General features: G+C 45.6%; 1 protein-coding gene across 3 annotated transcripts in view; it reads left to right on the forward strand.

Annotated features, from left to right (window-relative positions):
• GPC3 (glypican 3) overlaps window positions 1-25,658 on the forward strand; it is a 162,105-nt gene that overhangs the window by 126,188 nt on the left and 10,259 nt on the right. For all 3 annotated transcript variants that reach the window (XR_008451522.1, XR_008451523.1, XM_009562508.2), the window contains exon 7: window positions 1,055-1,208. Coding sequence is in view for 1 of the 3 variants with exons in the window: in XM_009562508.2 (XP_009560803.2) it covers window positions 1,055-1,208 (154 nt within the window). In the remaining 2 variants the exon portion in view is untranslated. The remainder of the gene's footprint in view (window positions 1-1,054; window positions 1,209-25,658) is intronic.

Raw genomic sequence — 25,658 nt, forward strand, 5'->3', positions numbered from 1 at the left:
AAAGGCACGCATATTGCTGCAATAGATGGAACTAACTAAACCCCTGAAGTATGCGGAAAGCTCCCATTTTGCAATATCTTCTCTGTTATTTATCCTTTCCATTATTTTTTTAGAGTTGAGATTAAATTCAAGAAGGCTTTTAACAGTAGAGTGGTAATGATAGAAATTTTCAGCGTATATTTACTGGCTGACTCACAGTTTTTCAAAGTGGATCTGGGTTTATGATGAAATAGCTGAGTGCTTTCAGCAATAGCAGAATCAGAAAAGTCAGTGGGAAGAGGAATCCGATAGATTAGAGTGTGTCTAATCTGCCTGTGTGCTGTGATGGGACAACGTGGGGAGCTCCCAGTCGTGTTTGGAAAGCAGTCCTGACCCCGTCTTGGTGGAGGTATTCGAGTCACCATCTTGGGAGTGTGCAACCTGTCACTGTTAGTTAGGATTCTGCTTTAAAACATCCTTTAAAACATTCGTTGTGTTGCTTGGCTATCCCAAGCTCTTTGACTAGCATCCTCTGCACTTCAAGACAGAGGAATGAGATCTTTATGTTATTTTTATGGCTGTCATACAGACTTGAGAGATCTGCCATTTCCTTTCACATGTGTTACTTCTCAGATGGGAGATAGTCCCCGAAAGCATTGAGAATCCTTGAGCAGAGTTTCCTCTTGCTACTGTTTTTTGCTCCATCTAGCCTAGCTTTTGCTATGTGTTTTGTAGGTGGCTGCAGAGTTTTGGTGGCACTGGAGTCTTACCGGGCTGGTAGATGTGCTCCAGCTCATGCGATGCTTGCCAGGAAGAAGCCAAAGGGCACAGTTACTCAATATGGTTTTTCTCCTCTTGTTTCTTCCCTTGAGGTTTGTGTGCAGCTGTATCCATGAGTGAACCTCAGCTCATCAGTGCTCTGTCATGAGAAGCACAATGGGGTTCTGTCCCACTGTCCTGACTCTACTGAACCCTGTACCCCTCTTGTCAACTGATCCCACTATGTTCATGGGGTGAAGCAGCAGGGAGGGTGGAGGAAAGCTGTTGAATGACTGTGGCACCTCATGTTTTTCAGCTGCTCAAAGGGATGGCTTTGCCTCGCCGAAAAGCTCCAGGCAAAACCCCACAGGAGGAAGAGGAGAGTGGAGACTGCGATGATGAAGATGACTGCGGCAGAGGTTCTGGGGATGGAGAGCTGCGAGTGAGGAACCAGCTCCGATTCTTAGCAGGTGACAGGGATCATGATCCCACAGTGCCTGCCCCTCTGGGGGCTGTAGGTCTTGGTGATGGTGTAGGGAGCTGCCCTCTGGGGTCTGCTCAGGTCTGCTCACTCCAGGCACTACTGATGCCCAGAGGCTGTTCATGCTCAGCATTATGCTGGCTGGCCTCAGTGTCCACAGGAGCAGCAGCTGGAGAAGTAATAACGTTGCTTTTCCAGGTCTGTTTTGCAGGAGTGTGTTGAGGGCATCCCGTAGGAGGGGGTTCGAGATAGGATGCAAACCTGCTATAGGTCCCAGAGTCACCCTCTTCTCTCCTCTCCACTGCTGCCAACACTCGTGAGTTTAGAGATTAGCTTTTCTGCTCTCTAGAGGATATCAGAAAGTTGATAAGGATTGTTTGACTGCAGTGAAAGGTAGTTATTTCTGATCCGGGGTATAGGGACCCGTGGTAATTTTTTAATAAGTGATTTAGGTACTCAGGACCCTAAAATTGTATTCTTTGCCAGTACAAGTCTTTGGTTGCTTTGAAAATGGCCATGAAGCGCTCCTAGTGCTTTGAGGCTCCGTTATCGATAAGGCAATCCCTGGTCACCCAGCGGAAGGAGAAAGTGAAGAACTGCTGATGATTTGGGCAGTTGCAGATGCTCTTCTCTTGTACCATCTCCCCAGCCCACTAATCACTGTCATCCTGCTCCTGGCTCTGTGGAGCTCAGCAGCTTCATCTTTTTTGCTTGTGTGAGCAGGAATGGGCTGTTAAAGGCTGTGTCCATCGTGGACACAAGACATGGGTAGGCTGGAGGCTTGGCCCAATTAGTGCTGGTTCCAGTGCTACGTGTTGCTCTTTGAGAGACCAGACAACTGAACCTGGATAAAATCAGCTTTACAGCTTTGAAGTTTAAGAGGCAAATTTGGGCTCTTAAACGAAGCACAGATGTTTATAAATTCCCTTCCATTGGTCTGGGATAATTAAAATATCCTTAATGAAGTGAGAGCTGAAATATTAAATGCCAGTTTCATATCAAAGATTATTGACATATTATGTAAAATGTATAAAATGCATATATTCAAATATGGGGTAAAGGAAAGAAAAGCCTTTTTTTTTTAAGGCTTTTTTCAGATCCAGGTCTGAAAGAGAAATATAGTATTTGGAGAAGGATAAAATGTACTTTACTTCATCCAAGAATTAAATATCAAAGTGTATGTTAAGGAAATACAGGTGATCCTCATCGTCCTGAGTCGAGAGCAAAGATACGTGTTTCATTTTCCGTGATCTTTGTGTCACACCTTTATGCTATTTTTAATGTGTTTCTAATTTCCTCTTATAGCCTTCCCTGTAATATCATCAGTGATCTCTGAAGCTGGGTATATACTCCTTTCTGCCTTTTTCTGTCTCTCTGGGCTAGGTTAATCACTGTATTGATCTCCCCAACAACCTGCCTGTCTAGTTCAGATCTCTCTTGTCATTGTGGTATGTGAACATGTAATAGGAAAAGAGGACTTGTCCTCCTTGTGCTGCTCTGCTGGAGGCTGTTTGCTGCTGCCTTTGCTACAGGATTGGTAAATATTAACTTTAAAGCAGCAATGGCTTTAAGGCATTGTGTTCCTGGCAGGTTATGTCTTTCAGGTTGCTGAGAGCGTCAGGTTTGTTCAACACAGTTTTTGGGCACTGTCTAGCATCGGAGGACCTTGGGGGTGTCATTGCAGTGGATGGGGAGACTTTCTGGTGCTTCTTTGCTTGCTGTAATGCTTTTTTTTGTTTGTGTTTTGCTTTCGAGCAGAAAGGCAAAGTTGATCTGACAGTGACAGAATCCTATTTGGTTGGTTTTGGATAGAAACTGTGACTCTGTTCAAGTTTTACTTTGGAAACAAGCCCAGGAAAAGTTGCTGATGGTGTGGAAATACTCACTTTCAACATTTTTGAGAATGATATTTCGTTTTACTTTGAAAGGGTATTTTTCAATTAATTTTTTTTCCCATCATATCATATCACATGTACATAACACGAAATAAAAGGGACCAGAAACCGTTCTACATTCCACCCCCCTTTTCCACAAATTCTAAATTCTAGGTTAGCATGCCGATTTGAAATGATTCCAGGCTTTGAAATCTGGAAATAGTTTACAAAATGAACTTCTACATTTAGTGTGGCTTTATCTCTCTCCTTCCCAAGGTGATTACCCCATAATAAAGGAAGAAAGGACTGGGAGTGGCTGGGATTGAGTTACTGACTCTGGTTTTGTCTCCTGCTGGATGCTCTGCAGTGTTAAAACAGGAATACAGATGCCTGTGTGTGTCGTAGTGCAGTGGTCAAACCCCTAAAACCCCTTTGAATGCCTCTGCGGACCTTCAGAGGTTTGCAGTTGAGGAACACAGTTCGGGTGCTTTGCTTTCCTTTTCTTAGAGGCTTTGTTCAGCTTAGGAGGAAATTTCCTTCGCACTGTGATGTCAGTGGAGAACTCCTCCCTTGCAGAGGGTTGCCAGTGCTTTGCAAACAGACTTGATGATGCCATGGGGAGGAGGAGGAGTGGGTGCCTTGCTCTGGTGTTGGGTTTTGCCAGCAGCTGAGTGAAAAAGTTGGCAAGAGTTGGGCCACTTCTGAGGTCTTTGCATCCCTTGGATGCAGTGGAAATTTCTTCTTCTCCCTGTTGTGGATGCCACTAGTCCTGCAGCCTAACTGCAACCAGCTGCTTGGTACTGGCCTCACCAGAATGTCCCCTCAGAAGGTCTTGAAAATGTGCACGTGAAAAAAAGAGCAAAAGAAAAAAGTCAGTCTCAAATACAGACTAGTTTTGATTTATCACCTGTTGTAGCAAATGTAACCTTTGTTTCCTATTTATAATGAGCCTGTAATAACTGGACAGTCAACTTAAAACTTTAATGATTTAAACATACTTGTAAACTGTCAAGTCAAAAGTTTGTGAGTGACTATAAACATATGTTGGTGAGCGCTATATGCTAATAAATTCATTATTATGTTGCCCCAGTGGGAAACACAGAGATGGCAGGCTTTTTTTTTTTTTAATGATAGGTCTTTTATTGTCTGTCACATCTGCAACACATTACGGATTTTGAAGGCAGATAATGTTTACAATAAGGAGGAGGACTGAAAACCTCTGAGCTCAGAGAAGAGTTCATCCTGTTTGTCAATGGAATAACCGTGGAGCCAGCACCCTGGCCATGCAGCCCTAAAAATAGAGCTGTGTACATAGACATACATATATTTATGTCACACCAATGGCAAATCATGCCTGCAAATAAATTACAGTATTTTACCCCAAATTAGGAGTCAGTGCAAACGTCTTCCAGGCTGTATGACGCAAATATGTGTTTGCACCCCACTGGGATTGGTCATCCTGCATCACACACCCAAAGCTCGCAGAGCCCGGGGTGGCTGGTGCTTTGCTGTTGCTCCAGACAGCCACGTGCTAATTAACTCACCTCTAGCTTTCTCACTCAAAATGTCACTTGTAACCAACAAGTTCATTGCCAGGTAGCATGAAAATAAAACATTGGTGCTGAAGAGGCTCCTGCACTGAGCGAGTGGCTTTAGCGGGCACTGAGGGAGAGGAGGTGCAGGCTTTTTGGGACGTTTGCAAAGGTGATGTGGTCCAGCTCACCTGTGCAGGGATGCTGTGTCCCTGAGCATCTCACAGGTTTCGCCAGGAGCAAAAAAAATCCCTTTTAGTGGCCAGAGCATCACTCAGGGAACGTTCTGAGTGGTCCAGTTACCAGGGGAAGAGGGGATGAGGTGGGGAGGATGAGAGGAAGATTTACCCTTCCAGAATATCTGTGTTAGGCAGTAACAAAAGTTGTCTTGGGAACAGATGGATTTGGCAGAACGAAGTAGGAATAGTTTGTCCTGGGAAGGGAAGTTGGCCTCATCCCATGAGATATGTGAGGATAGATGTGTGCAATAAAGATACATAAAGATGGCTCAGCAAGTTTGTGTGTGTAAAACAGCTCCCCTGCCTGGCTGTTCCTGCTTCAGAACCTGCAATTAGTTTTGTCTTTCTGCTCTCCCTTGGTCATTTCTGAAGAGGAGTTTGTAGTTTGAGCCCCTGGGGAAGCTCTGCGTTTTCCTGCACCCTGTTTATCGGCTGCTCCAGCTGCCACTGCGTGCTGCCAGGCCAGCCGGGCAGGCTGGATCTCTGCATGGATTTCCAGCAATCCACCGTACCCAGGCTCCAGATGAAAGTCAAGATCAACACAGCGTGTCCCTTGGTTTACCCAGATCTGTAGCTGTTTGATAGCTTCTGGTTTGCTTTGCCACTGGTCTGTCCTCTTGGCAAAGTAGTTTCAAGAACTCTGGTCAAATTGCAGACTTGAACATCGCTGCCTGGGCTGACTGAGTGTGGTCTCTTCCCCGGTAGGAAAGCTGTTTATTGGTAACCCCTTTGTACATACTGTAAGGGAAATAGAGGCACATTGTGGAATGGGTGATGTCTTCCCAGAGAGAGGGGGCTGCCGTGTTTGTGTGGCTGTGCTGTGCATGGGCACAGAGTGGGACCCCACAGTTTTTTGCCTCTTGCTGTGTTTCTGGAAGCTGCTCTAAACCCTGTGAATTACAGTTTTCATCCTATTCTGCTTTTAAACATCTTCAAATGTCCCGGTAAACATTCCATGTTGTAGAGGTTTACAAGATGTCTTTCCTACAGCTCAGCATTCAGTAACCTTCCTCTCATCACCCCATGATCTCCCAAGTTTATTTCTGAAGGTGCTGTGAATCTGAGCTCCTTGCATTCCTCCTGCTGTGGCAGGAAGCAGGAGATGCTGCTGCTATGATGACATTTGAATTGCGTTTTCTTGGGGTGCAAGAGGCTGTTCGTTTTGATATTGGCGTATTTCCCTGCCAAGGCAGTGGCTGTGTAAGGCAGCGCTGGAGGCACACAGGGTGGCTTTGGGTGCAGCCCTCCTGGTTTCTTCAGTCCATTCCTGTGAGAAAGTTTCCTTAAAAGTAGGTACGCATGCTGGAAAAAGAGATTCTCCCAACGTGGGAGTGCTCAGATGTCTGCCAGGGCTCACTCTGCTTGTGCTGGGAGACAGACCAAAGTAGTTAAAATATTTACAAGATCATGTCTTCCCATCCTTTATCATGGTGATTGCTTCTCTGCAAATGCCTTCAGGGTGCCCGTATCTGAGGGCTAGTATCTGTGATACCGCTCTGCTCCATTTAGTTCTGGGTCTTCCGATGTTCATCTACCTGCTGAGAAAGATGTTTTCAAATCCCTGATTGACTTTTAAAATACTCCTTCGCTATCTGTGTGGATTTTGCTGACAGCGCGGGGGCCACGTGGCTGCTGTGCCTTCCTGCGGTACAGCCTCCAGGCTTGGATTGTCCTACTGAAAAATATCATGCGAACAATATCAATATTTATTGTACGTGGCTCTGCTCAGCCTTCAGCAGAGGTGCCCTGCCCTTGGCTCACGCAGCGGGGTGAGCTGTGGTGGTTTGCCACAGCGTCCTTTCGCTATTTTTTTTCTATTCTGCTAAAAGCTTTAGGACTTTAAACTATAATTTTTCTAGCAGCAACTTTTTTTTACTTTTTATATTTCCAAAGAGGGTGCTGTTGAATGCTTGACTGAAGCAAGGCTAGCAGAAACATACTGTTTTACAAGACATTCATCCTGTCCCAGGGCGAAAAAATGACAAGGCCAAATGTCAGCTAGATTATCCTGATGGAAGAGCTGGAATCATACCAACTAAAACAGCGCAATAGCTTGATTATTGCTTTTCTATTTCAAGTGTTTGTGTTTGTTGAAATTTCTCCTTTTAATGAAGGTTTGGTTGGAAGTCAAGAATTGTTTGTCACTGTCCAAACACAAGCTAGAAGATGAAGAGGGAGTCACATGTAGCAGTTGGCTGAATCTCTAATTGAGTGGCAAGTTCATTAATTCACTTTTGACGTCAGCAAAAATGATTTTCTTTATTCACAGACTGGGAAAATTATTGGTAGCTTTCAGAGATGAGCTTGTTTATAGCATCCTTCAGCTGGCTGTTTGTACTGTTGTGACTCTTCCAGGCCTCACACTGTACCTAATGTACCCATTTGGTTCTTGTAACTCTTGTGCTGTGATTTCCTCCAAAGAAACACTAAGTCTACGACCGAAGAATTTAGAAATTCATCTATCAGAATCAGTTTGCACTTTGAGGAAAGCTGCATATATGCAAAAACATTTCTGAAATCATCGAGTAAATCTGCTGGATATATTAATCCCATGCTCCTATTTCTCTGGTTTCAATTTTTCTTCAGTTTTTAATTTTTTTTAAACTTTTTCGGTGTTGTGTTTACGGGCTGCAGATCCAAATCCATCTGAGCAATTTGTATCTGGTAATTTTAGCAGCCAGTGCCTCAGTCTATTCTGACCCAAAGCAAAGAATGATGTACCAGGTTATTTAAAGCAGGATCAGTGCAGGACTTGTAAATCCCTGATATCCTCGTATCCATAAATTGCATGCATCACATTCCCAATGTGAGGAGATGTTGGCCTGAATCTTCCTTTCGGATGCCCAGATCAGTGCAGATGAGGCTCAAATGATGGTTTTGGGCCCAGTGTGTGGTGACTGGGTAAGGCTGAAGGTCAGATGAGACGATGCTTCTGCTCTTACACGTACAAATGTACAAAAGCCTTTGAAAATCTATGACTGCTTATCAGTCCCAGATATTTGTAATGCCAGTCTACTGGAAAAAGCTTTACCCCCTAGTCAGATTGCAAGTTTGAATAACAGTTTGTATTATGCCAGAGTGTCTAAGGACATACTTTTCAACAGTGTAATTGGGAGTTAATGTATCTTCAAATAGTTACAGAGTGCAACGATTTACATGACTGAACGCATCAAAACAATTTCAAGTATGCAAAAATCTGCCCAGTTGCAATAGTGATAGTCATATTTATCTTTACAGGAAGATGAATCTCTTTTTCTGTGGCTGAAAACATGTGAATTATTCTGAAGCTGGGAAACACGCTTCCCGGCTCAGATAAAAACTTGCTTTTCTTTTTGTTCCGTTTTTCTTTGGGGTGAGACAAAATAGTTTAACTGGATTTCTTTTTAAGGGACGACAATAAAGGAATGTTTCAGACAGGAGCAGACCAGGTGCTGCTTGCTAATGGACCAACAAGATAACCTTACACTGATAGTCAGGGCATCCTATCTGCGCAGTTTGTCGTACAAAGAGAGGTTTGTCTGTGAGCTTGATAACAATATAATGTGTTGATTGACTTTTCACATAGGAAAGGGTGCCCCTTTCACGAGTTGCTTGGCTTTTACTAATGCCTTACTTGCAGGTAAGCTGATAAGAGTGATTATGGGGGTGTTAATAAATGAGTCCGTAGGGCACAGCCCTGCTCCGTGTTGTGGGACAGGACTCTGGCCCTGGAGGGTATCCCAGCCGTTCTGACCCATGTGTGTGCCCAGCGCTACTGTCAGTGTGCTGGCACTCAGCTGTAAGCACCCTCGGGGCCTCCTATGTGTTTGGGGCTAAGCCATTTGTCTCTCTTGCCCTGTGGCTACCATGGCTCCTATTCTCAGGAAATGAATTTTGAGTTCTTTGCAGTCCAGGACAGGCTGGTCCAGCTGACATCCCTTCCTTGTGGACTGCTCCATCAGTGTACTTCACTGTGTTGTCTTGAGCCCTGATGCCCGCATGAGCTCACAGTCCTTAGGATTGTGTTGCCATTTGTCCTATCTGCTTATTCTTCAGGTGTCTTTGACCACCTGGGCATCACCAAAGGGGAGCAGACACAGGGCAGCACTACATCTGACCTACCGCTACGATCCTGCAGAACAGTGGCACTCAGAAGCCACAGCCACCATCTGAACACAAGACTGAGGACAGCAAGACTGGGATCCCTTGGCACACACCACCCTGTTGCAGGAGATTTGGCTGTGGGCAGCGGCAGGCACTGAATAGCAGCAATGTCACACAGTGGGGACACCCAAAGCTTACATAGAATCAAAGACACAAGAAGACAAATTCACGGAACTAAGGTCCGTCCAGGACTGTTAAACACGGATGAGCTTGGCCTGTGGCTGCCCAGAAAGTGCCCTGGGGAAATATAACTGTGTGAAAAACCACAAACACAATTAACAGTGAGCCAGGTGTCCCTGTCTCATTGAAAGGGTCTAGGACAGGATCTTGGCATCTCGGCTGTGGCTGCTGCATTGCTGTCAATCGTTTTGCCCTGGTGTCCAAGAAGACAGGTGATGTTTTGGGTGGGCCATGGAAGCCACCATTTACTGGAAGACTTTCAGAGCAGATTGAGCTCTAAAGAGAAGATGACGGGAAATGCTGAAATACTCCAGACTGCCTTAAAAATCCCGACCTCTCAGTTCGCCTCTTCAAATTTGAACAAATGTGTTTGGTTTTATGTAGGATACTGTGGCAATGACCTAGCAGTGTGAGTTGCAGCATCTCATTATGGCAGCAAGTGAAGGCTCTGAGGAGCTGATGTTTACTCACAAGTGGTTGAGTGAGAGTCTACATGCCAGCGGTTTCTTCACCTGGGATCTAACTGGTTCCTACTTGCTGCAGACAGGAGCATCGTATTCATGAAAATTAGTTTTTGCATCTTTTTATAAATAAATGTATGTATCTATGAACTAGTTCAGCCTGATTAAATGAAGCTGAGAATGAAGCAACTAGAAGATGTCTAGATCTTTCCAAACAACAATGCTCTCTGGAAAGACGTGGGTTGTGTAGCCTGGTTGAGGCACTCAAGATTAAATCAATGTAGAGACCATGCTGGAGTGGTGCACGAGCATGATCCTGGAGCCTGGTGCTGGTGCTTGATAGTCTTCAGCAGAAGGAAATACAGACCTGCCCAGAAAGCAGCTTATCTTTTTAGTCCTTGCCAAAGAGATATCGGAAGGAGGGAAAGGGATGCTCCTCCAGAGAAATCTCTCAGGATTCATTGTTTCTAACCCACATTTCTTTCCCTCTTCTCCCCACCCCTTACTTTGCAAGTGAAAATAATGTGCTTTTGGGTCTGGGCTGCAAATCACTTGTCAGTCGGTGTATTACTAGGATAGGTTTGGTTACTGAGTCAACACTGCTCTGAGCGCTCCAGAAACAGGGGATTCATCATCTGTCAGGCAGAAGCTCTCTTCAACTGTTGTGCATTAGCCATGACCTGTGGGTGCACATCTGCTGGGGCTGACACCGGGAGAAACATGAACTGATCCAGGTGTGTCTGTCCAAGCACTGGCTCGCCTGATTCCCGGGTGGACCTCCACCAGATCCTCGACCCCTTGCGCAGCTGGGATGGATGAGCTGTGAACTGGAGGAGAGATGTCCACCTTCCCACGTGGCAGCTGCCGACAGGCTGTGCTCTGCTTTCCCCATCCATCCCTAGCCTCAGGGGTTTCCAGGGCTTTCATGGCTCTAAGGAGAGCCCAGATGGCTTTCTTCCATATCAACAAATTTCAGGCAGCCTAGTGCTTCCAAAGTTTGCCAGCCTTCCAGCATTTCTGAGTCTATGCTGTGTCTCACTTGGGGCAAAAGCAGCTTGACCCCCAAATTTAACCTTCCCTCATGTTGTTTTTAGGGCAGTTCAGAAACTTTCTGATGAGAAGACTTTGTGTTGGAAAATGCTTCTCTGCTGGAACTGTGATGCAATGAAGCATGCTGGGGTTTTGGATAGGTTTTATTTTTGTTTTAGAAATAAATTGAAACATCTTTCTCCGCTCCTTGCAGTGGGGCAATGCAGCAGCAGTCTGCTTGCCCATACTGCAAGATAATGCTGTCAGCTTTTAGTCCAGGGTGGCTTCTTGTCTAAAAGTCTACTTGGGATTGCCTTTTTAATTATACCACTGAAAACAGTGAAATCCAAATGAATTCACTGGATTTTGTTGGAGTCGTATGTTTTGGCCTCCCCAAGTCAACTTGCCTTTTTTTTTTTTTCCCAAACACAGAAAACTTGGATGTGTTTTGCCTTTGTTCTGCTTTAGAGCAGTAGCACATTCCCTATTTTCTGTGGGAATGGAAACCTGGCATTTTGACCAGCTTCTGTTGTTTCAGAAAATGTTTTCAATGGTATTTGGGGCTCTTGACAACATCTTGCAGTCTGCTCCTGCTTTCCGTTTGCTCTTTGGTTCCCGCGGGACCTGGGATGATGCTTGCCCTTCCCTCCTATAGGAGGCTGAGTCTGCACTTAGCGCGAATCTTGAATGCAAACTCAGCATTGCCTTTCCTTTCCCACACCTTCCTTCTTCCAAGGGTCCTTTCTGTGTATCCCATCTCTGAACAGCTGGGAGCTGGTTCCCAAAGCGCTGCCTTGGGGCTGGCCCATTGCTGGATGCTGAAGGACCTTGTGCACTGCTGTGCACTGCTGCATGCCCAGAATGCTGCTGGATCCCTTGGCTGGCTGCTCCTTTGCATGGTTATATGCCATGATGTGCGAGGACATATGTATTTTGGTGGCAGGTGCTGCTCACTGCTGTGGGACCCTGCTTGGTATGAGCTGCGTCGGGTTTGGCAGCTGGACAGACTACCGGGACATCTGTCACCTTCTCGCTCCAGTGCAGGAGTCCCTGCAGGATTTCTAAAATGTAAATTACAACTGCAATGTGATACACATCCTTTTTCTTCCTTTTTTTTTTTTTCTTTACACGTGCCTTCCTGTTCTAATTCCGTATCTTGAGTCCTTGTAAAATTGTTGGACTCAAAGCTATTTTGGAGTTGCTTGTGTCCCTTGGATACAGAGACATTTCCTGCATGGGGAGGCAGACATCTGCTGCAGCCTGGTTTTGGAGTTTTTTGTGTTAAGCAGACTGCAGTTGGCAGGTGGGAGCTGCTGGTTATTATCAGAGTCCGAGTAATATCCTCTGCCTCCCTGATAACTCTCCACCGGCTGCTCTGCAGCTTTGGTGCTTCGCTCTTCCTGTTTGGGATTCTATTTAGATCATTCCAGTAAGAAGTAAATTAAAAAAAAAAGTTTTGTGCTCCCCTAAGTCATCACAGAACACAGCCTGCAATATCTCTTGTTCTTCCTTTGTCCACATAAATCAGCAGCTAAGGCAAGTGCTGAGAATGTGAAAGAATGCATTTACACTCAGAAAGCTCTGCTCTCCCCTTCCCTCTAAGGGAAGATTTCCTCACTTGTGCTCTGATCTCTGTTGGCATGGAGCATCTGATGTGCTGTTGCCTTCTCTTTCCTTTCCTGGCACTTGTAGCTTTATTTCTGCCTTTGCAAAGACTAAGAGGGGCTCAAGGTGTGCCCAGCACTGGGCAGCCAACATGCGGCTGTGCACAGCCACCTCCCCGTGGTTGCTGCATCGTCTGTCTGTGGGTGCTTTTGCTAATGGACTGATTTTTCCAAATGTGGGACCATTGGCAGATATCAGGTGTGGGGAGGTCACAGTGGTAGCCTTCCCCTGGTGAGGTGGTGTGTGTGTATTTGGGCAGCTTTGGGTCTTGCAACTCTTGTAGGGATGGAGGTCCTGAATCTGCCTTCTCCAGGTATCTCCTTGCCCTTTTTGATGCCTTCTTCCCACCCCCTATTTTCTTTATTTGCTCCAGAAGCATTGGGGAATGCTCTCTAGCCACTCCAGAAAATAAAGTTGAATGGCCTCAGACCACTGCCCAAGATCTGTTGACCCTTGTATTTCCACTGAATTAATACCTGCCGGTGGGTCATGTTTTGATCTTGAAGGTTCAGCTTATGTCTTTCCATCAAGACTGCTTCTCTAAGTGGCAGCAGCGAGTGGCTGGAGGCAGCAGAGGCCGTACGGCACTGGGCAGAGGTAGGTCCGGTGCAGCCTGGAGTACCCAGCTACAAGTGTCCCCCATGCACAAGTAATTTCACTGAACTTGGTCCTGGAGCACCCATGGAGTGGGGCACTGGCTTAAATATCTTGCCGATGCTTAGTGCTATTAGCAGATGCTAAATAGGTCTTATTTAATGGCCTTAATTTATTAAATCATTATTAAATTATATTAAATCTTGGAAAAGGGAGCAGGCTTTAAGTTTCCAGTTTCTGCTGGATCAGGCCCCTGGAGATCCGTGTGATTTGGCGCATTGGAGGCGGCGCTGTTGCAGTGACTCATAAACAGATGTGCCCAATTTACATTGCAGCTTAATACCTTTGTTTAAAAAAAAATATGGTTTTTTTTTCAAGACAAATGTGTTAAAGCAGATGTTTCCAGTAAAACAAATACTTGTGTGATTTACAAACAACTTCCCGCTGCCAGAACTCATTAGAAAATGTGGAAAAAAGAAAAACGGTTCGGTGTACCAACAAAAAGATAAAATCCAGAAATAAGGACATAACAAGGAGGTATTTCTACACATTGAATCAAAGAACTGCTGTGCTTGAGTTGTGAAGCAAAAGGTTTGAGAGGGATTTCAATTGTTAATAGCAGTATGACTAACCATGACCAGTTGCGTACATTAAGAAGCAGAAATCTGTCTAAAAATACTTAACCATCTCCTGTTATGTAGAATACAGGGTAACTGGGACCACTGTGAGGGAGTGTCTGGAGGTTCCTAAATCACTTCTATCCCATTGAAGCCTGCACTGGGGGACTGGGTGGCTCTGGAACTGCACTGACCTTAAAGCAAAGCACAGGTGCAGCCCCCATAGCACCTCCTGCTCTGAGGGTTCTCTCTGTGGACATCTCCTCCCTGCATCCCGTAGCTGCAGCTGGGAGATACTTCCTCTATGTCTACCTTGATCACCAGGTCAGGCTCTCCAGGGCCTTGCAAACTTACCGTGTCTGTGCATTTCCTTGGGGGACTGTGCAGGGTTGTGCCCGTTCACCTGCTCCTCTTAGTTTTTGGAAGGCAAAGGCAGGCACGTGCTGAGAAACCCTCATTGTCTCTGGTCTCTTTGGACCCACTTTCCACCTGGCTCTACTGCGGGGCTGCCGTCACACAGTGCCTGCAAGCCTGGCACTCATGTTACACACAATTTGACACCCCATGTGGTCTTAATGGGTTTCCCAGGCTGCAGCTGCAGCACAGCCAGAACTTTTTGTTAGCTGCAAGGGCTGGCAATCCCCTCTTGCCTTCCAGGTATCATGTTTTTTTAAATGCACTTGTCACCTGTTTCATCCAGACCTTTGTAGCTAAAGAAACAGTGACAGCGGATGTTTGTGGGTCAGCAGGCTGCTCGTCTCAATCCATCATTGCTTGGTGCCTGTGCCCTGGGCAAATGGCTTGACCAGCTTCTTTGAAGACACAACGTCATCCATTCAGGTGACCACAGCATCATGGTTTCAGTTCCTGCCTCTCCCTGTAGCTCTTCTAAAGCATCACAAGAAGTTTCTAGAGTGACTGAGACTGCAGGAGTCCCGTGTGATGTGTGTGGGTTTGACCCAGCAAAGGATGCCAGCTCTGCAAATGCTGCAGTGACGGTGGTTTCTGGAGCATCTCAAAGCACCTGTGCATGTCAAGGTGCCTTCCTGCTGGCAGAGCTACTGGAGACATCTCTCACAGCTGGCTTGCTTGGTAGAATGGGCAGAAAAAGGTAGCTTGGTGGTCTTCTACAGCCTGTCCCAACTCGGGAGGGGTGACATGGCAGGCTGGCAGCCAGCAGCTTGTGAGGAAGCAACAAGAATGATTTGAGGAGTTTCTGTTGTTTCTTAGTGGACAGGCACAGGATGTCTCACCAGGGCTTGAAGTTCATCATTATGGAAAACGGCCTCCTAACATCAGAGGACTTCTGGAGTGTCCTCAGGAATAGGGGCTGAGTGGGTGCACTGCAGGATGGCTACAGGACGGGACTGCTCCTTGCCTCCCTACTCCCTAGTGCCTCTCTGGTTTCCATGCCTTGCCATAAAGAGTGTTTTTCAGAGCAAAGCCTTTACGGGAGGACTTGCTGGGACGTGTCTAGAGGAATGAAAAGCATCCCAGGAGGAGGAGGCCTCAGCTGCAGAGTGACTTGAGGTGCTCAGAGGTACTTTTCCCAGATGGTCCACCAGTTCTTGTGAAGCCTCATCACAACCTTAGCTCAGTTTTAGCCATTGGTGAATGGAGGCTTGTGCTTGGCACTCAGGAATGGTGAGGCTTCAGTGCTTAATTAACCTCTGCTAAGCAGAGGGCTTAATTAATGCCTGCAACGTGCTTTGAGACCCTTGGGTGGGTGAAAGGCATTGTGCAGTTGCTGTGCTTTGCCTTTCCAGGGCAGAACCTCATGGCTGGGTCTGTGAAAATCACCACCGCCTGGTACTGTGTGCGTGGTACAGATGTAGCCCAACACGTCTTGTTCCCTCTGTGCTATGATGCTCCCAGACCAGTGCAAATTGTCACAGGGATATGGAGCCAAGTGGAGGAAAATATCTCCCCTTGCTCCTTAAAAAGTGGGCATCTCCATCTGCTTTCTTGGTGTTTCTACACAGGCCTTTGTAATTTGTTTCTGAAATACCTTAGTTTTCAGACATTTCTTCAAGCACAGAGGGTAAATCACCACTAGTTGTGTAGTGTTGGTTTCAGATTAAACCATCCTGCAAAGACTAAGCAAAATAGGTAAAAAAAAGAGTATATTTTGGTACCTTAAGGACAACCAGGCAGATTTCCTTTGATATCTATAAAGGCTGCTTTTCTCACTGCCAGCACTGGTTTTGTGAGTGTTAAACATAAAGGAGGGGAGAACAGATTGCAGGTATGTTAGTTCCAGCACAATCAGCTGTCATTACATAAAGAAAATGCTTTTAACCAAGTCTTTAAAATTACCTCCTCGTTCATCAATTGTCAGGTGTAAAACTGCGTGTTGTACAGAATTGTTCGCTGTCACACGCCGTCCTGATGCCGTTGCACCCGCTCACGCTTTGGGTGATCTGCAGACATTTTACACCACTTGCCAGCGAGCATTAACAGAAATAAATTAACGCTTTAAAAGCGTAAGTGTTGTATTTCATAGGAGTCAGGCAAGACATTTGGAAGGGAAAGAAATGTAAATAGAATGAAATTCTTAAGGAAGATTATTGATATGACAGGACTAAAGGGCTTGGGATTCTGTGAAAAGTGCCTCTTTTCATCCCTCTAATAAGTCCATTACTTGCACTCGGGAATATTTTAAGGTCCTTTTCATGCTGAATCTGGAGTTGAGCATGCTTTGCATTTCAAGCTTTGTCTATGAATCAGTAGAAGCCAAAGTTATTTCTGCTTTAAAATAACAGGAGCAGGGAACAGCTAATCTCTTTTCATTCTGAGTCCCTACATTATTTTACTGGACAGAGTTTGTGTTGGCTACAAAACAGGGCATTCACAAAATCTATGAGAAGGAATTTAGACTAAGAATGAAGCCTAGATTGCAGTATGCATAAAGACTCCTTCTCCTAAGGCCATTAAGAAATTCCAAATCTGAGCTATTTTGAACAGTGACATTAAATTAGCCTTGCTAATTCCAGTAATTCAAGCCGATGGCTGAGTTTACAAATCTACTAGATGAGGCCTTCCCATAATTACAATCTCAATGTGCTTTTCAGCTAAGGTGAGTTGGCACAAAAAAAAAAACCGATAAATAAATAAAAAGGGGGAAAATGCTCTGTCTGTTCTGGCTTTTGAGATGAATATCTCTGAAGAACAGTTAACCAGCTGTATTGCACCAGTAAGACGTCCCCTGTCCTGGACTGGTAAGTTCATTTTGCCTTTAATATGCAAGTGAAATGCAGAAAGAGACTGGATTTTCCCCTGCTTTGTTTTTTTTCTGTTGTCTCTTTTCAAAGGAACATCAATGCTGCTGGTGGTTGTAGTTTGATTTTTAACTGCTTCTTAATTAATTTAATTGTTTTACAGGTAGTAATTCCTACTGGGAAGAGAACAAATCTGACTGTGTTAGCCTCTATTGTTGGGGGGAAAATTAAAGTTAGAGCAGGTGGAGCAAGGATACAAAACACCAACCCCCCCCCCTTATTCCTCAGGAGAAGTTGGTTTAAGGATCCTAATACAGCTAGATGTTCCCAGAGTGATGGAAAGGTTTTGAGGATATGTTTTCAAAGCCATAAGGCACAAACCCGTGAAATAAATAAAACCTGAGTGCATTATTTAGAAGGGTGTTAATTTTATTAGAGCTGAGCTAATATAAGGGTGAACATAAGTATCAACATCAGTACTTAACTTGGGCTGCAATGTTCATAAAATGTCCTTTTGATCAAGCTATGTTTTCTTATGAGCATCATCAAAGTGACCTAACTGTAGCTCAGACAGGCTTTTGTAGCTGCAGAAGTCCTTGAGCAATAACAGGTCAGGAACTTGAATGCGTACTCTGCCGGGAATGCTAATATTGCAGTCTTTTTTTTGTTGTTCCAAGTAAGAATGAAATCACAAAACCTCACACGAAATAAAAATTCCCAACAGAAAATTGTCCTGCTACCATTGACTGTGGGTACCTGAGTCAAAATATTACACAAAATGCTGATTTTAGTCTCTCAGAATAATAATGGCATGGTTACTAAATATTGTAATATCTTTGGCACGTGACTGTTAGACCTTTTTCCTATGGATGATGTCACTGTTGGCACAGCCAGGTGGAACATCTTGATTTTTAGAGGAGCACCTTGATTTAAGAGGACGTTTTTCTGATCAGCACCAAGAGGGCTGGGTGCAGCTCCTGCAGCTCGCAGCAGTCCATTGCATGGTCCCATGGAGCCTGTTCAGAAAAGAGGTGGACAAAAAGCATGTGGGAGGCTGGCAGGCATATCCTCTCCCTGATGCAGGCAGATTTCCCACCACTGAGGCATGTTGCCCATAGGCTCAGGCATATGCAGCAGGTAATACCCCAAAATAGTGCTTAGGGTAAAATCAGGTAGAAATAGTTGTACTGGTTTTGGGGGCTGGGGGGAGCTGCTGTTGCTCCCTGAGGCCGGGGTGATGGCCAAAGTGTTGTAGGGCATGAGCCCATCTGTCTTTTCTGGGAGAGTATGGGAGGAGGGAGGCTGAAATGCAATTCTGGATTTCCAGGAAACTTTTATCTCTAATCTCTGTAATCCATTTTAGAGAGCATTTTGTATTTTTCAGGGGATTTACAAACTGAATTACGCAGCCTTTTTATTTTGATTTTCCACTTTGATTGTGACATTCCTGAGACTGAGCTGTGAGTGCTATGGATAGGATGAAGGGGAAGGCATTTTTGGACTTGGACTTCTTGGTTTGTCATCTCCTTGTTTCACTGCTTGACTGATACCCACTTGCTGTGCTGACTAATGTGTCCCCAGAACAGTCTGGATGCTCCCACGTGAGCTGCATGGCCCTGTCCCCAGTACCCTCCGTGGCTGCATGTCCAAGGTGACCCAGAGAGGTGCCAGGCAGGAGCCCAGGGCTGATCCCCTCCCTCTACTACTCCCTCCTCCTGGAGTAGGGACAGCCAAGGTGTTCTCCTTGGGCTTTGCCATGCTCCTGGCTGCAAGCACTGGTTTGATGAGGTCCCAAACACAGGTTCCCAAGCACGCTGAAGAGCTCTTTAGTCCACAGGAAGGAGCAAGTATGATGCGATGGATCTGGCACAGCCCGAGCACCACGGCCATGGTGTCCTGGGGCTCAGCTGGGATCATGCTGGGTTTTCCTTTGGAGCTGCCACTGCTGTCCATCTCTAGCTTTCACCACTGTCGTTCCGCTGGTGCTTTGGAACCAGGGTTTGCTCTCAGTCTGTGAGGGAGACAGGGGGCAGGAATCAACCCCATTTTTGTGGGTATGCAGCAAAGTTTAATTTGTGTCTTTCCCTGCAGCCGTGCAGAAGGCCATGCAAAGCCAAGTCTTGGTTTCAGACTTCAGCAGCTGTTCCTGGGGCTCCTTCCAGCACATGGAACACGACCCAAAGCTGTTAATAAATTCTAACCTATGAACCCAACCCTTCTTTTTCTATATGAAGTGGAAAAGTTGGGTATGGTGATGTTTCCCAGGACTTCCTGCATTACTCCATTTTTATAGGCTGAAGTCACTTTAGTGTTGTTCTAATGCAAAGTGAGGGGTTTAATTATTTATTTATTTAATTATTTTAGTGTCTAAATGCAATTTAAAAAGCCAGGTGGTACTGTAGCCTCTCGGATCCCTTTCCTTGGCAGCACTCTCACCACAACTGCTTTGCTGGCTGAATTCCATGGCATGGACAGAGGGAGCTTGCCCTCCATCCATGCTGGTCATCTCGGACAATGTACAAGTGGAAAATCTTGGGGAGTTTCTCAAGGAGTGGAGGCAGTCTGAACAGATGCCCGTGCACTGCCATGTCTGAGCCTACCTGCAGGTTCTATTTGTGGGCTGAGCTGGTATGTCTGTACCCAACCCGAATTCTTGGGTTATGACCCAAAATCTCACTCCAGATATTTTCCTTGGTGTCGTGAGTTATAGCCTGGTGGATCCTCTGTCAGTTTGATCCACGGGCTGGAGGCGCTGCTCAGGTGCTTTCTCTACATGTGTGCTCAAGGAACAATACATCAGCTGCCTTTGATTTTTCCTGTCAGTGCAAACATAAGGCAATGATGGATGTCCAGGTATTTTTTTTGATTGTGTGTAAACATTGTGGAAGTCCTAGTCGCCTCTGATTGAAGAGTTGCTTTTCTGGTTGCCTACTTGGAGCACGAATGCCATGGCCTGAGACCTGTTCAAGTCTGTTTTCTGCATGTGGTGAGTCACAAAGATGTCAGATGTTTTTGGGTGCTGTAACACCACCATGGGTTTTCTGATCAAGCATTGAGAAACAACCTTCTGCCCTGAGGGCTGCTTTTAGCAGCTGGCATCTGGAAAGCAGCGACAATTGCTGTTCCACTTAAGACCTTGTCTTGATGTGTCTTGCTAGTACATGAATATTACTAAGTGTCCTGAGACTGGAGAGTTGAAGGCCAGCAGGTAGCAAGCAACAGCTGCCTCTCCTAGTCGTATCCAAAGAGCTTTTGGTGGGGAGCAAAGATGAAGGAGGAAATTCCAGTTTGATGTGATTGTGTTGCTTTTGGTCATTAGAGGAAATGCAAAGCATTTGATTTTGCTCTGCTGTCACTGGGTATGTTAGCTGCCAAAATCAAGACTATCCTGAGATGCCTGTCCTGAGGCAATAGTAGAATGATCAGAAGAGATTACTTTGTGACCTTGCTTAGACCTTGAAGGTCTCCAAAGAGGGAGAGGATAACTCCATGTCTGGCTGGGCTTAGGTATATGAGGGATCTGCAGGGTCATTCCTTGACTCAGTCCGATATTGCTGCCTCATAAATCACTTTGCTTCTATTTCTATTTCTATTTCTATTTCTATTTCTATTTCTATTTCTATTTCTATTTCTATTTCTATTTCTATTTCTATTTCTATTTCTATTTCTATTTTCTTCTGTTTCTAGCTTTTCCTCTTTTTCTTTCTTGACTTCTGCCTTAGAAGATGCTTTTGGCTGTCTATGTTCAACTCCTTGTTTTGCATTTCTTCTACATTTCTTTATGTAGCACCTCTTTTTCTGGGTAGCACAGCTGGATATCAGACCAGGGTGTGCTGCTTCATCATCAAAGTACAAAGATTCTGGCACTTCCAATTAATAATGCTAATGAGATTTGTTAATTTTTAATAGATTACATGAGCGCATTTTGCTAAACACGTTTTTGTGGCTCTGCTCTGTAAGTGCAGCTCAGAAACTCTTTCATTTGCTGCCAAAGGGAAAATGATTAATGCAATTGCAGACGCCAGATTCTCTTTGGGGTAAATCTAGAGCACACCAAGGAGCAAAGAGGAATTTAATGAGTACATTTTCAAAGTAAACATAGGCCATAAATGATAGACCTTTCTTGCCACCAGCCTCTGGCCAAGGTGGGGTGGAGGAGCAGTTGCTTGAACTGGGGTCATGGTGCAGCCCCTCTGCTCGTATCTTGTGATGTGTTGTGCTTTTGGAGTTGTTTTGTCCCTTTGCCTCATTGAAAGCTTGAGGACATCCATGGACGAGACTTCTGCAATAGCACTGGAGGTTGGGGAGTTGGGGCACAATTGCCTCGTGTACCCCAAGATCACCTGGTTGCACCACTGGCATGCGGCTGAGATGGAGCTTCCTCGCCTCTCCATGCTGGATGAATTGATTCCGCTAAATCAACTTGGTTTCAGTCCTCCAGATTGTTTCAGTCCTAGGGGAACATCCCCTGAATCAGTTCTGGTTTTGTGGTGGTGCCTGCGGTGTTTGGGTTGCTCGTGAACACAGGCTGCAGGCCATCAACAGCACGCCGGCAGCAGGATGTGTCGAAGAGGTAAATGGGGGAAAAGTCTTGGTTTGCAAATCAGCAATCCCAAATCCCTTGGGTTTCTGCCCAGGAAGTCGGTTTTACCGCTCTCTCCTGAGCTGTGCCAGACTCCCTTGCCGCATTGCCGACAGCAGCAGGATGGTGTTGAGCTGGATTTTTTCTTCTTTTTTTTTCTTTTCCCCAAATCCACATTGCCAAGAGCCGCACCTCCTAAATTGCTGCGGAGGAGGTGGAAAAGTAGAGGCACAAGACCATGCATATGCTGCACATCCATCTTGGTGATCTCACAACCATGCCAACACAAGCATCGCGGCCAGCCCTGGCTCAGTGCTTTAATTAAGCGCCAGCACAGCCGCACCTTCGGCTGGGCTGTTGCAGCTCGTTACGCAAGAAGACAACTGGCAAACCTGTTGGTGCTCCAGGATTTTAGTGGTAATAAGCCAGAGGGCAAAACCTCCCTGGTGAGACGAAACCATGCTTGGCTAGGTGTTTGGAAGATGTTAAAGTGTTTTGGAGAAGCAAAGGGTTGGGGAACCTGGCACTCGCTGCACAGCTGTGGCTCCATGGATGAATTCAGATGTTGTCTTTGTGGACGCAGAGACTGGTTGTAGTATGAGCAAACAGCTCATACTGTGTGAAAGCCAGGTGACTGGAGGCTGAGGTGAACAGAGCTTTTGGTGTTCCAGTAGGAAGAGTTTGGGATGAAATTGGACTTCAGATGCAAACGCCTGTGAGAGTGGAGTGGTTGGTGCTGTAGAGATGGAGAGAGCTGGCAGACAGGGTTAGGCAGTCTGGTCTATGGGATAAGAGGCTCTTACACGTCACCTTGTAAGGAGTCAACAGCTTGAACTTGACTCGGGTATCTCTCCCTTTAAGAAATCTAGTCTTGCTTTAGAATCTTTCGCATCTATTGGCAATTTGTTCCCCATGCTGCTGAGTCTTGCTGCTTAAAAAAAATTAAATAAAGCAGCACGCCCCAGAGACTGTCGTTCTTGTTGGTGATGGTAGCATGTGCTTTCCTAAACCAGTCCCGAAGTACACACACAGGCAGATGTTCACAGCTGACCGCAAGAGCTGCAGGAGCTTGCCAAGGTGCCCTACTTGTCTCTGACGTTTCTGCTTGGTGTTTTGCTCTTACTGGAAAACATTGTCACAATCCATTCAGTAGTCCCTTCACACCACAGAGTTTCTATCATTTGCAAACAAGGGCCATCACCGTGTCCCCACAAGTGCTTTGGCACACTTGGCAGCCTCGTTTGGTGAACCTGCTGCATTAGGCACAATGGTTTTGCCAGGAGTGGGATCCTTTTTGCACCCATTGCTGCTGTACGAGGCACCAGCAAGACCTATCAAGTGACACCACACAGTGGTTTTCATGCCTGGCCATCCCTTACGCCTCTGTTACTATATTAGGTCCATCACTGGAGCCATCTGCTGGGGCAGGCTTGGCAGGCGGGCAGCACAGATGCCTACTGCGAGATGACATTCCCTGGCTCTGGGCTCTGAGGAGCAGCCGAGCCAGCCTGCAGGAGTCAAGCACCGACCTCTTGGAGGTCATTTGCTGGAGTGGCATTTGCTGGCGGTTCTTCACTTAAGACTGTGTTGCCCTTTTAGAGGGAATAGAGATGTTTCAGTGCGCAACAGTGGATTTGGCACAAGAATGCCTGCGTGCCAGTACTCATCCTCCTGGCTTCTTTTGCACCAGCTGCCATGGGTCTTATTATACCACCTCAAAAACCAACCTCCTCCCACTTTAGCTGTCTTTTGTAGCGATCCTCAGAGCTGGTGTGGTTCAGCAAGAAGAGCTTTTTAATGATTCCTGCCCGATAAGGTTGTGCAGAGTCGGTACGCCTAATTCTAGTCTTAATCCACGGAAAAATGCTGTCGCTTTATTTTGCGGATGCGGAAAGTGCATGTTGTAGAGCTGGCAGTAGGTTTTGTCATCCACGCTGTGAGACCATTGAAGCTTTTGCCGTCCTGGGAGCATAGCGCAGCAGCTTTGTGTTAGAGGGGCTTTTGTTACAAAAGATGCTTCCGGAGGGACCGGCTTGTGTTCGGCTGGAGACCTTTCACCAGCTGCGTAAGGACTCCGGGAAACGGCACAGCACGCTCGGCTTGCATGCGGGAAAAAAAAAAACCCAACAGAGCTAATGATTGACTATTATTTTAAGGGGATTATCTAATCCGCAGCCCAGAGGACAAGAGGGGCCAAAATGAGTGAAGATTGAATACATAATTAGTGCAGATTGTTGGTAATACCCTCTGGACTCCAACTGATTATAAACAGAAACAGATTTTTCTGATTCCCCCCACCGCCCAATAAAGCTTTAGCAGGCCAAAGGGCCACTGTGAAGCAGGAACTGTTGCAAATTAAGTGGGTGTTCACAGCTGGGGTAGTGGAGACGTTCATGCAGTGGACGACTGAGGAGCAGGGAGGCAGGGAAGCAGCTTCTCTTGGGTTATTTAGCAGCGTAAAGGCAGAGTTTTGGGTGGAAGTGGCCAAAATGGTGTATGCGGGAGGTTAGTTTCTATTACTCCACCAGCTCTCCTGTAGCTCTTTTCATGATGCTGAGGCTTCTTCTCTCCTGGTGCCTGTGGGAGCAGGAGGGGCAGGGATGCAGTGGAGAAGCGGACAAACTGCATGTCCTGATGAAGGATGGAATTGTAATGAACCCCTCTCAAGAAAAACCTGCTTAGGAACATTTGCTAATTTGGATATCTCAGTTTGAAGAATTATTATTATTGTTGTTGTTGTTATAGTTGTTAGTATGTATATATGTATTTATTTATTTATTTATGACATTGTTATTGCCTGGTTATCAGCTGCCTCAGGTCTGTTAGAGGCAAATATTTTTTTTCCCTTTCTTCCTATGTACCAAAGGTCATTAGAAGTTAAGCAAAAGAGATTTGCAAAAGTTACAGAGCCATTGCTAATATAGAATAAAGGACATATGGCTAAATCCATCAAGTCTAAAAATACAATTGGACACAAATAAGCCCAGAGAAGGAAACAGTGAAAGGAATAGTGAAAACAAACGGCACACCCAAGACCTAAACTTCTAAAGCAGTTCAACTGGGCTAGGAAAACATAATAGCTCTCAAATCTCTGATGCCTGGAGGGTTTCTGTTCACTTCTCTATAATTTGAACAAAAAGGACGACTGAGAGAATTGCCATTCCCATTTGGGTGAAATTCCACAATTTCAAAAGTTGCCCTTACTCAGGCTCAGGTGAAGTCTCAGAATTTGAAAGTTTTCCATGTAAAAGAATGTGTCTGAAATGATAATTTTGGTGTGCTTTGGCTGAACGTATGCAACACGATTCAGCTGCTGCATTGTGAACCGCACAGGACCTCGCATCTCATAAATTACGGCATTACAGAATGAGACTTTAAATGGGAGCGTCAAAATGCTTTGTGCTCTTAAGGACCTTGCTGAGGCACTCTTTTGTTTCAAATTTATTTCCTAAACTGAAGGCAAGAGTCGTTACTCAGTTCCTGTGGATTTTTTTTAGTTCTGCTAGGATGTCCAATAAAACTATTCTTCCCCAATAGCTCTGCCCACCAGCTGCAGATCGCTGGCCTGGAAGCACACAGATACCTGATGGTACTGTGACCCCATGGGGCATCTTTTAGGCTTTAGGAATCTTTGGAGTGTGTGGAAACACATTCGAAACCATGCCATGGCAGGCCATCTTTGACCTGAGGGGATGTTGTACCAATTGAGGAGTCTTGTGTAAAATGATCAGCTGCGAAATAATCTGCTGTGATTTTGTTAACTCGAGGTGTCTTCACTTACTCTGCAGAAATGAGCTTGGGAAAATAAGATGGTGCAACGAGGCTGCTCCCAAACTACCCAGAGCCTGAGCCATTCCTTGTATCAGAGGGACTCTTCCTTTCTGTGCTTGGAATGAAGCACAGGATGGGCAGAGGTGGCCTCCAGGCGCATCCCTTTCAGGGTGACACCTTTTCCTGCTCTGCGGGTGGGTGTGCAGCTCTGGAGGACAGCAGTGTATCTGTACTATTAAGAAGAAAAGCAGAAAAGCTGTGGAGAAGAGGAATCTCAGTATGTGTGAGGATCTTCTGGAGAAGTTAGAGTTTACCAGGAGGGTTTTGCCTGCACCTGGCCCTTTGTGCGGGTGGGTATCTGTTCCCTTTCAGCTACTTGGGTTCCTCTTTGATTGATCTGGGCTGACTCACTTGTCACGATGTGGTTGTTATGCTTTTGTTTTGTGGTGTTTGGGTATTTTTGATTAAGAAATACTGCTTGTTTGCCTTGGCAGTGGTGCTCATTGGATTGATGTGGTGTTTTTTAGCTAGAGT

Source organism: Cuculus canorus, chromosome 10, assembly GCF_017976375.1.
Source record: "Cuculus canorus isolate bCucCan1 chromosome 10, bCucCan1.pri, whole genome shotgun sequence".
Classification (NCBI taxonomy): Eukaryota; Metazoa; Chordata; class Aves; order Cuculiformes; family Cuculidae; genus Cuculus; species Cuculus canorus.